The sequence below is a fragment of the Furipterus horrens genome, unplaced genomic scaffold (genome assembly GCF_987537825.1).
Source record: "Furipterus horrens unplaced genomic scaffold, mFurHor1.1.pri manual_scaffold_2, whole genome shotgun sequence".
In the NCBI taxonomy this organism is placed as follows: Eukaryota; Metazoa; Chordata; class Mammalia; order Chiroptera; family Furipteridae; genus Furipterus; species Furipterus horrens.
Window position 1 is genome coordinate 162,856,505 of NW_028327172.1, and position 11,587 is coordinate 162,868,091.

Sequence of the window (11,587 nt, forward strand, 5' to 3'; positions counted from 1 at the left end):
CATTCTTAAATTAACAAAGAACAAATGCAGAATCAAGGTAGTTATCTGTCAACAGAAGAGATGTATTAAAGCTACATACATATCAGCCCTGGAAATCAGAAAATACAAAGTGATCTCGTGCAGTGATCCTCAATTTCAGTGTGCATTAGAATCACCTGTATTGTGGAAAAAGCACCTTCAGGGGACTGAAGGCAAATCACCAGCTTAAGCAAGTCCTTGGTCTCAGAATAAATACCAAAGATAAAAACTCTGTTCCTCAGAAAGGGGCAAAGACAAAATACAGAATATGTGAGACTTCTTTCACTGTGCGACTTCTCTGAGCCTCAAATAAAGGAATATTAGATACTATACTCTCAAGAATTGTTCTACAGATTGGATCAGATAGTGTGCAATAAATGCTTCCCTAATTCCTAACACACAGCTACTAACATTATTTCATCATCATCATCATGATTCAGAGGACATTCTCCCCCCATCCCCACACCTACTCCCAAAAAGCTACTATTATTTATCTTAATAATCAAATAACTACTCACTGAGTTCAAGCTCATGGACTACTGGTACCATTTTTGATTTACACTAGCTTCAATCCATTCATTTACCTGAAGCTTTCGGTACATGGTTGAAATGACAAGTTTTACATCTAAACTATGAAAATGGATTCCAAGAAGGGGACCAAAGCTTTAAAAGTATGCATTGCTTCTAAAGCCTCAATAGTTGGATGAATCAACTGCTTTTCAAAATGACTTACTTTGGACAATCTCTGATGTTCCCTGTAACCTATAATCTTCATCACTTCCCAAATTCTATTTACTACACTGTAATGTTTCATAAAGTCTTTTGGCCACATAAATATCTGAGGTTTTAACATTCTGAAACTACAAAACAAAGCTATAGAGGTACAGTCAGGCTGGGATAGGACTTCTCACCCTCAGTAATACTGACATTCTCGGTTAGATGATTTTTTGTGTGGTTGTCCTGTTCGCTGCCAGCTGCAGGCACCCCTGGCCTCTACCCTCCACATGCCAGCAGCAACCCACCCCACCTCCCAGTGTTGAAACCCAACATGTCTCCAAATATTGCCAAATGTCTTCTGGGGGTAAAAATCACCCTCCAGTTAAGAACCACTGAGCTAGAATTTCTCAGACATAATTGTAAATTCTGAGTACACAGATTATACACGCTTATGTAATCTTACTAATATAAGGAGTACAGCACAATAGTTCCTGCTATACTGTTTATGCTAGGGCACATAATTTTTATATAATGTACTACTTAAGTATATAATTACCCACATATAACTATCTTTTCCTACTGAAAACATCAACATTAAATGGGGGGTGAGGATGGGGGACAGCTAATCCTGCGACCATTTTCATATTATCTGTTACAGAGAAAAACCTCTGGTTTACAAACATTTGCTAATGGAGACCTATTGAAATCACTGCAAATGTCCTTCCTTCTGCATTCGAAGTCTCTCTTTCTCTACTTGTAAGCGTTCCTTTTCAATCTGCAGCTTCTCCAATTCAAATTTCAAAAACTGTAGCCTATCTTTTTCCAGTTGCAAACGTTCTCTCTCAAGTTTTAACTTCTCTGTTTCTACGTCCTGTGGCTGAAGTATGGACTTTTCCCCTTGACCAAGTTCATTTTCCAAAGACGGTTTCTCTGTGTTGACTATCTGTAGCCTCAACTTCTCTCTCTCAATCTGCAGCAGCTCCTTCTCAAGCTGAAGCCGTTCGTGCTCCATGTCTAAATGCCGCAGCCTCTCCTTCTCAATCTGCAGCCGTTCCTTTTCTACCTGCAGTCTCTCAGCCTCAATATCCAGCCGTCGTTTTTCCAACTCTAGTTTCTGTTTCTCTATGTTTACAAGCAAATGGGGCTCATCATATCCAGACCTTGATGGTGCTGAGTTTAGAGTAAAAAATTCATCAATGTGCGGGAAATCAGGAAGTTCATTTTCCCTCCTGGAATCTGGTATGACTGATGACAGTATTTCTTCTTCCTCCTCAATTTCAAACTAAAAAAAGAAAGAGAAAAGAAGTTTTCAGTATTATTTCTATTTCATGGTTGTTAATTTGTCTAAATATTTCTTAAAATCTTTTGATATTGAGGTTACAAAACCATTTACTTTGAATTTTGAATATTTATAATGAATTAGCTGATGTCACTAACATATAATCAGGAGAGGTATATCTAAGTGAAGAGATTAATGACGTAAAGAAAAAATGGAATGGCTTTATATGCTAATTTTAAGTTAGCTTGAAAATCTGGGAACTTCTTAACTGCTCCTACACTATTAATTAAGTCACACATCAGAACTGAAGAAATTAAATGAATAAAAGGGCTCATAGCCTAATACTCACCTCAGGACTCTGGGGATCTCTTTCTTCCTCTTCCACTTTGACCTCGGTTAAGGATCCACCTGCATCCCTAAAATCTGCCACATTTTGCCAATCAAAATTTGTATCATTTCGGAATCCAATCTTTTCATCTATCTCTTCAGTCAGAGAATCATCTAAATCGGATGAGGGAAGGGGAAACCCAGAACCAACCAGCTTAATGTTTGCCTTCATCCTCTTTCTCTTCATAAGCGCTCGCCAGTCAAGGTACCTCCTTTTCACTTCTGTCCCTGTCCTCTGCTCTCCTTCTCCCACAGCATTCACACACTGTGCGATCTCCTCCCAAGCCATTCGCTTCATCACATTAATTGTTGTATTGAGCTGCTTGGAAAAAATGACTTCTTTTCTTTTTGTAATTTCCTTCAAAAGAGTCTGAGTTTCTTGAACACTAAAATTGCTTTTCCTTTTCCTTTTCAACTGCTTCATTTTTCTAACTTAAATGCAGTTTTACTGTAAGAAAAGATATGACAAGAATTTGAAGAATGCTACAAGGTACAAAAATCAAGAACAATCCCTTGTTGGCACTTAGTTTAAATCAGTTTTCTGTTCATTAGTAGCAAAAGCAGGCTGGGTGATTCCTAAAGAGAAAAAAGTAAAAATCAGTCGACCTGTAATTTCTGCAATGTACTTCAACCCAATAAGCTATATACACAATTTTAAAATTGTTTTCTATTTATTTTTTTTTTAGAGGGCAAGGGAAGGGAAAAAAAAGGGAGAACATCGATCTGAGAGAGAAACATTAATCAGTTGCCCCTTGCACCTGTCCCGGCCAGCAGCGACCAAACCCACAACCTAGGCATGTGTCCCGGAATTGAACCAGTGACCTTTCACTTTGTAGGACAATACCCAACCAATGAGCCACACCTGTCAGGGCTATATACAGTATTCCCTCACATACCCCGGGTATTATGTTCTCGACTCCCCCACGATAGGTGAAAATCCTCGAAGTAGGAACTTTACACTTATTTTAGTATTTATATATATTTTAAGGCTTTATAAACCCTTCCCACACACTTAGAAACCGTTTCCAGCCCCTTTTAACCTTTTCCACACTTTTACAAACACTACTTATGTTCTTAAACATATTCTACACTTTTAAACCTACATAACTTTAACAACATACGTATACAGTATTGCAAAATCCTGTGATACAGAGCAAAATCCATGATAAATAATTAAATATAATATTTTTTAAAATCCCACAATACAGTGAGGCCATGATAAGTGAACTGAGATACAGAGAGGGATTACTGTACATTATTTAAAACAAAAAACACCATCAAGTTTTTTAATGAAGGGATGGGCCACTTTGCCAAAATGACCACTAGGTTTGAAATATCAAAAAAGAAATTCAGACTCTGTAGAATAATATTAGAGGAACATTGAAAGGCTGTGCTACAAAATCAATAAAATTCAGAAACAACTTTAAGGCAATGTAATTTGATCAAAAAAATGACAACTACTTGTATTTTATTATTTCCCAAATAATTAAAACTCATTTTTAGGTTAAACCTATGCATAAACTAAGTTTGGAATAAAATTTCCCAAAACAATAAAAATATTGTAAACAACAGATGTAAAAGGGTAACATAAAAATGGCAAAGATTTTCCCCAGCCACCCCACCTATCAGTTAAAGAAAAAGATCAGCAATTAAAATAGAAAAAAAATTATAATAGTTAAACCGTATGGAGACCAATGCACATTTTCATGGTTTGCCATTAAAATTATGTCTCTCAATGCTCACCATATTCTCCCCGTTATTGTCCCCCTCCTTCAATCCAAACCACCTAAACAAGTTTCTAACACCAAACAAAAGTTTAATGCTGTATTTATTTCTAATTAATGCTTTGAATTATTTGCCTTTCCTTGAATAATTTCTCAATACTTTGTAATTTCGTAGTCTATTTTAACAGCAGAGTTGAAGATTATGATATAGGCAAGTAATTATACTTGGAGACTCCAGGAAATTAATTTAAAAGTATTCATATCAAAATTTTAATATAAATTCTGAATGGGAAAGATCCTCTTGTAAACATTTCTCTTAGATGGATACAAGACAGAATGCTTCTCCAATTTCCAGAACTCATGCTGTCAAAGCATCAAAAAGGATATATGCACCTGAAACTTATTAGAAAGATAAACTTTTCAGACCTGCCCCAGATCAACTGAATCAGAAACTTTGGGGGTGGGATCTAATACAGTAGCCTGTGCTTAAGTAAACCTTTCAGATGATCCTAATGCATGCTAAAATTTGAGAACCACTGGACTAGACCCACCCCAGCACAAGACAAAAGCTTAACACACCAACACTTGCACAATTTGACTTCAGGTCTGAAACAAGCGCATCTGATTGGCCTAATGTACAGCACAGCCCAAATCCCTCATCACAATGGTGATGGAAAATGTAGTTTTTCTGTTATCTAGCTTTTGCATTATGGGAAGCAACAGTAGGAAATTGGAAATGATGTTGAGTTTTTTCCTTAGAAAAGAGATTTTTAAAGTAGGAAATGGGAGACAAAGCTCAGAAAGAGTAAAGGTTATATACATGAACCATGTTTTTTACTTCAAATTCACTCACCGATCACTGTGACAGAGCTGACTTTTCCTCCCCTACAAAATGAGAAGGTGGGATGAGCTCGCTAAGGGCGCTTCCAGCTCTATCACTGTGTTATCATAAACATTTCCTACCAACATGGAAGAAAAAATACCAAATACCTGCTAAGCTTCATGTCCTGTCATTTAATCCCCACCACAGTATTGAATATGGATACCAGCATTTCTATTTATAAAATAAAAGTCAGGAAAGTTAAATAATTTGCACACTCCACAGCCAGTTAAATGACAGAACTTACATCCATGTTCCCTTAGGTTACACCTCCTTCCACTTTATAAGCAGTTTGTGATCGCTAAATCTTAGAAATGTGTTACTAAGTTTTGAGATTCAAGTCTTTTAGTAGACAATGTTCAAAAAGAGCAGATTCTTATATATGTGGAAGGTTTAGATAAGTTCTGTGGATAAGCAGAAAAACATCTCAAAACTTCAGCCAGTTAGATTCCACTCTATCATCGTTTCTTCTCTTAAATACTTTAATATCGGCCAATTTAAAATTTTTATCAATGTGAAAAACATTTCTCTAGTAATTGGCAATTCAAATAATATCTTCTACTGAAGCAAAACGTAACAATTCAGTAAGGTTAACTACATTTAATTGAAAAATGCACAAATATTTGTTACCATTGGTTGAGCCTTTTCAGTTTAGGACTTAAAAGCAGATGCAAATTCCTTATTTCTAAACTCAAGTAGAAAGGTATTTTATTATGATTTCACTAAACTTTTAGACAAATTTTCCTTTTCAAGTTCCCAGTATCTTTGTTTTACTGATTGCGTATGTATCTAATAACATCACCAAAAATATGCACATCACTATCTTTTTGTTTCCAATCATTCATGCCATCTTCTGAACAGCTACTTCATGCTGAACTGCATGTCAGAAAGAAAATTTCAAGAGCAGGAAATGAACTCTCAAAAAATCACTATCAATTTCACACTCCCATAAAAACAGCAAAGCATGCAAAAAAAAGAAGAAAAGCAAGCAAACCAATTCTAATGTAGACTTCCAAAATTTCGCAAGATATTTAATAAAATTGAAATCCACGAAATTGGGACATATGGTCAATGACACAGCACTTTTGATCTTTTCTTAGGTAAATACCACCCTTATAGTCAAATATAGACTCTTGTCATTAGACTATTAAGCAAATGTATTCATAAATTAAAAGCATCAAGAGACAGTATGTGTAGTGGTTATGAGCACAAAGTCAGACCCCTGGGTTAGAAACCTGGCTCTCCATTTCCTAGCGGTGTGGTCTTAGTGACTTAAGATCCCTATGTGCAATTTCATTGTAAAATAATAGTGACATATCATAGAGAAACTGTGGATCAAAGGATTTACTAAAATATAGAGAATAGTTCTTCACAGACACTAAGCAAGTTACGTAAATTTGCAATGTCTGCATCAAAGGCAAACTCTTTAAATAATTTTGACAAAGGAAAGAGGCAGGTCACAAAAATATTGGTATTATTATTATTATTATTGGTTCTAGTTCCTAAGTCAAGTGGTAGGTCCATGGGTACATATATTGCATATATGCTTCATAACATATATGCAATAATTACGGGTATGTTGGAACCTGCTGGTGTGAGCTGGCAAAAGTCAATTGTGCACATCCCTTCCCAACTCCACGTTCAATGATGTCATGTTGGAAACTAGAAAAACTGGCCAAGATAGCAGTATTTACACCACAGAAATGGGCAAATGTTACAAACTAAAATTTATTTTGTTAAGGGGTCAGGGTGCTGGATTACTAGTACACTTACAGCTAATTATTTTTGCATTATCTCAAATATTACCTAATAAAAATTAAGAAAGTTTAATGTTTAACACCTGATCCCATGTCAATTTACTGAATATTCTTGAAGATTTGTAATTTTAGGGGACTACATTTAATTAGCACTCTGGCCTAACATTCCTTTTGTATTATAATTCAAGTACTCAGATGGGCTACATAAGTATTCAGCTTTCTTCCAGAGGAGACTGAAGAATACTCATGAGGTACAATGTTTATAAGCCACATAAAAAGAGAACTGAAACAAATGGAATTATAAATAATTAAACCAGCCCAAATATGCTTTTCATTAGTCTCTATGTTGCAACATATTTCAAGGAATTACTTAAGTCAAAACTTGACTTTTTGCTTCCTCTACCAATTGCTCCACCACTATGTGAATCTGAGAAAGGTAGCTATGTTCAATACATAACACTGTGCCTAACAAGTAGGAGGTAAAACTATAACTTAAAATAAAAAGATGATTGGAGGATGGGAAAGAGTAGAATGTGAAAGAAAGTAACTCAAGGGAGGTAAGGTAGCAAAACTGAAACTTCTATGGGCAAAGCATACGCTTGAAAAGGCAGCCCAAATTGATATAGGCAAAAAACAGCTTACGAATATTAAGTAAAAACTTTGGATAAACTCACACCCTATAACAATACCAAAGAACTTAGCAGTAACCAAGTTACACAAAAGCTGAAAAGAAAATTTTAAGTCAACAGGCTATACTGGTACTTAGGCAGTATTGCCAACGATGAACAGGTTATTAGATACATTTTTAAATGGAATCAGCAGGTTAAATATCCTTAAAGTCATATCAAATTACCTATCAAATTAAATACTTACCATGTATTAAGGATGACTTTTTGTTTCCAAAAGATATAAAATGTTTCGGACTATTTATTTACTGAACCATTTACAAAGCACTATCATATTTTTAAGGCAAAAGCATGGGAGAAGTACAAATATTCATCAATAGGGGACGGATGAATAAACTATACTACAGCCACATAATGTAATATATGTGATAAATGCCATATGAGAGTATGAATATGGTTTAATGCAACCTTATTCCTGTGCAAATGCTAGAGTTAATCAAGCCAACAAAATCAGTAAGGTGATATGTATGTATGTCTATGTGTGTGTACACACTCAAAGAAGCTCAATTTTCAACTTAGGGACATTTATAGACAGAATATGCTATTCTCTACAAGAAGTTACCTCACTCTGCCCAGTCACAAACTCTAGGGATCACACGCAGTCATTTCAGTCTCAACCATGTAGCTCTTTGTTAGCTAGGGTACAATGGTTTTATTTTACTTTGAGGCAATTAACATTATGTTACAAGTTTACATATGAAGGATTTTTATTACAGAAACACTTTTTTTTTAAGTCCCACAAATACCCACAAATCTTTGTTGACGTTAAAAAAGCAAAATACACATATATGGTTAGAAAACCTATATAAAGGCTCAAAACAAGGTGAAAATTTGTCTCGACCACCAATGTAATATTAATCATTTCCTGAGATTCCAGAAATAGCATACATGTACTTATGAACACACATAATGTATTACATATTCCATGAATATATATAAATTCCATTCACATATATAACTAAAGAAGCGATGACTGCTAAAATGTAGATGTAAAAGTATAGAGATGTGGAGGAATTCATTGAAAACAAAAAAAATTAGGCGCATAGGAATGATTCTATAAAGGAAATGAAGAGTCAAAGAAGGAATCGTGAATGTGAAAACTTACCAGCTTCTACAATTAAAAAATTATGAAATTCTGAAGATACTGATAGAGTAGTGTCTCTCAAACTTTATGTTTATAAATTGCCTGGCAATCTTAAAATGAGATTCTGATTCAGCAGGGCTGGAGAGGTGGCAATTCTACATTTCTAACAAACTTCCAAATGATGTTGATGCTGCTGGTCCTTGAACTGCACCTTTGGTAACAAGGATCTACACTAGTACTGCACTGTCTGATAGGAAAATGTGATCCACTTACGTACTAATTTAAAATTTTTCTAGTAGCCACAGTAAAGCAAAAACAAAAGGTGGATTAATTTAACATATTTTATTAAACCATATATTCTTAATCCAATTAAGAAACTCACATATAGTAAGCCCTCAACGGATACCAACTATTACCCATTTCCTAGTAAAGTGTTTGGATACAGAAGTGAATATTTCTTTACTGAATAAATGTGAGTATATGAAAAGTGCAACAAGAGAAGTACCAACAAAATAGACTGGTGTCAAAAAAAGGACAAATTTTTGGTGGGATGAAGGATATTGGCAGAAGAAATCAACATTTGATTTGGATTTTATAAATCAGATGAATGAGGGATGGTAATAAAGGGGAAAAATTAGGCTGGGGCCAAATGTCAGCATATCTTTAATGTTGGCTTAGTAAGACCCTATACTTTGCTAGTAGGAAACTTACAAGAGAAAAATATCTGTGAAAATTCACATATTTTTGAAATTCAAGCAGATTACCTTCTTTATAGAGGCAATATTACTATAATAATATACAAATTGTAATATATAAAATATATACAATAAAAATAATTACAGTTGTCAGGAGAATCCTAATTTATGCAGATATTCATCACTAGATTTTGCGGCTCTGAGACTATGAGATCAATTTAGTAATTTGACTATGGTAAACTTACTGGTACCTGGCAGAAATAACAGTCCCCTTAAAACTATGCCTGAGTCAACATAGTTTTTAAATTTTGGCAGCAGTCATTGTTATTTGCATGTCCTATTTTTTCCAACAATTTATAACTCCATACCTCTACCTCACAAAAGTGGTATCCCTTTGTCCCTGCCTGTTCTATTCTAAACTGACGGACTATTTCATTGACCAAATACACTTTAACACACAGTTTTAACCTCACTGAAATTGATATTAGGATGTATCTTAGATTTCTAGTCAGTCATGGATTGTGTAAAATTCCTTTGGCAGCTTCTGATTAATGTTAGAAAGTTTCAAAATTAATGCACCTTGAGTTTAAATTTGGTAGCTATGTTTGTAGGGATAGAAACTAACCTCTATTTTCAGGAATGTGCTTTTTTCCTGTCCTCTTCTTTACATTTTGGTACTCATAAAACAGAGCTTAGGTTTTCTGTCATCCATTACCCAATAATTTAATTTACTCAAATATTTGTTGAGGTCCTATTATATGCCAGGCACACACTCTTGGTGCTGGAGCTATAATGCCACATAAAATGTGAAAAGATGCTATTTTAGATGTTGAATACTATCACTTTTAAGTTGGTGGTCATCCTACCTTTACAGATAGTTACAACCGCTAAAACTTTATAGATCTTCCATGCCCAGGAAACAGAGAACAGCCATTTTCCCTAATCCCATTTTACAATCATTCTTTACTGGTTGCAAATTAGTAAAATAAGTAGTTCACTTACATAATCCTTATGAAGATGATGTACTGCTAAAGGCATATTATATAACTGGGTAATTTTTTTTCAAGAACTAACACTGGAGAATAAAGTTCCTAAATATTGTAAAATAAGACAGAATTAAAAGGTCCAAGTAATATCAGGCAGTAAATTCTGGTTCCAAAAAAATGAGGGGGGAGAAGCAGGGGAGTAAATTCATTAGCCTTTTCAAGAAGAAAAGCACCACAAAATCTAGGAGCTTCCTCCCGCCACCCATATTCTCATAGGCCAGCGATTTTTAACCGGTGTGCTTTTTAAAACATGCAATACCTAATTATTCTGTCAAGGGCACTGACCTCTTTCCCCTTAGATTCTAAAATTGGAAAAAAAAATGACAGCACAACAACAGCTGTCTGGTGTGAACGAATCAAAATTATACCTTTTTTTGGTTACATGAGCAAAAAAATTTTTTTTTTATTTGCCACATAATTTTAATAAGTTTGTGTGTGCCGTGAGATGAAAAAGGTTGAAAATCGCTGTTATAGGAAATTAACTTTCCTGCCAAATGAAATGCTCTTTCCTAAAACTTGTGGTAGGTAAAAGTTTACTTAAGGTCATCAGTTATCAGATTAATAAACTACCCTTTACTCCCTTCTTGTTGCTTCCCTTGGGACAGCCCAGCCACAATCCCTGGGAAGAATCCAGGAAAACTGAATTCCCAGGCCTCCCGTGAGCAGGGGGCAGAGGGGGCGCACCTGACTCGGTCACAATGCTGCCGCTGCGGCTGCACCTGGTGGGAAATGGGGCAACCAGGAAAGAGAGTCCTCTCTCTAGATACTGAATTAGAGTCCCCACCAGGTGTCGGCAAACTTCTGCAGTCTTGTTTCAGCATCCTGGGCCCTGCCCACCCTCCCAGGTCAGGCTGCAGCCCCCACTGGTACTTCTCCCAAGCGTCGTAGTCCTGCTACGACGCAGAGCCAGGGCCAGAGCTCGCACCGGTGTTGAGGGTGGGTGGAGAGCCACCTGCCGCTGACCCTGTCCGAACCTTCCCCGCTGCAAACGCACCCACCGTCCAAGGAACCTCCAAGTCCTCAGGGACCGAGCTGCACACCTGCGACCCTGCGGCACCTCCGCCCAGTCGCCTCTAAGGGGATAGGAAAAAAAGATGCCTTATTGCTTTCCCGCCCCCCACTTTGCCACTACCTATTGGGTGGAACTGCTGTCGCTCTTTCGATGCGGCTCGTCCATTGGCCTGGATGGTACAGCCCTTCTGGCTGACGGCCCGCCCCAGGTCTGGCCTCACAATGGGAGTCCATTCCCAAACCGGTTCCGGGTTAGTGCCCTGGAGTTCCTCCCCCTTGTGATTCGCGGCCTCCCACTATGCG

The 11,587-nt window shown here is 36.5% G+C and overlaps 1 protein-coding gene across 3 annotated transcripts; it reads right to left on the bottom strand.

Annotated features, from left to right (window-relative positions):
• Nucleotides 1–343: 343 nt before the first annotated feature.
• On the bottom strand, nucleotides 344–11,346 carry LOC150019844 (myb/SANT-like DNA-binding domain-containing protein 4). Of its 3 annotated transcripts, none has more exons than XM_090268080.1 (3): nucleotides 11,272–11,346; nucleotides 2,364–2,849; nucleotides 344–2,017 (listed from the first exon to the last, which is right to left on the bottom strand). In XM_090268080.1, exons 2-3 carry the CDS (start codon nucleotides 2,823–2,825, stop codon nucleotides 1,442–1,444), a joined length of 1,038 nt encoding a protein of 345 aa, XP_090124206.1. In that variant the 5' UTR covers nucleotides 2,826–2,849; nucleotides 11,272–11,346; the 3' UTR covers nucleotides 344–1,441. The 3 variants fall into 3 exon arrangements, with proteins under 3 accessions (XP_090124206.1, XP_090124204.1, XP_090124205.1); XM_090268078.1 differs by having other exon boundaries at nucleotides 2,364–2,977; XM_090268079.1 differs by lacking the exon at nucleotides 11,272–11,346 and adding an exon at nucleotides 11,199–11,251 and having other exon boundaries at nucleotides 2,364–2,977.
• Nucleotides 11,347–11,587: the final 241 nt, after the last annotated feature.

Bases quoted from the DNA above. Each gene is read 5' to 3' on its own strand.
- LOC150019844 (XM_090268080.1), bottom strand. From the start codon at position 2,825: ATGAAGCAGTTGAAAAGGAAAAGGAAAAGCAATTTTAGTGTTCAAGAA. The intron at 2,018-2,363 runs GTGAGTATTAGG...TTCTTTTTTTAG, and splicing joins GAGATCCCCAGAGTCCTGAG to TTTGAAATTGAGGAGGAAGA.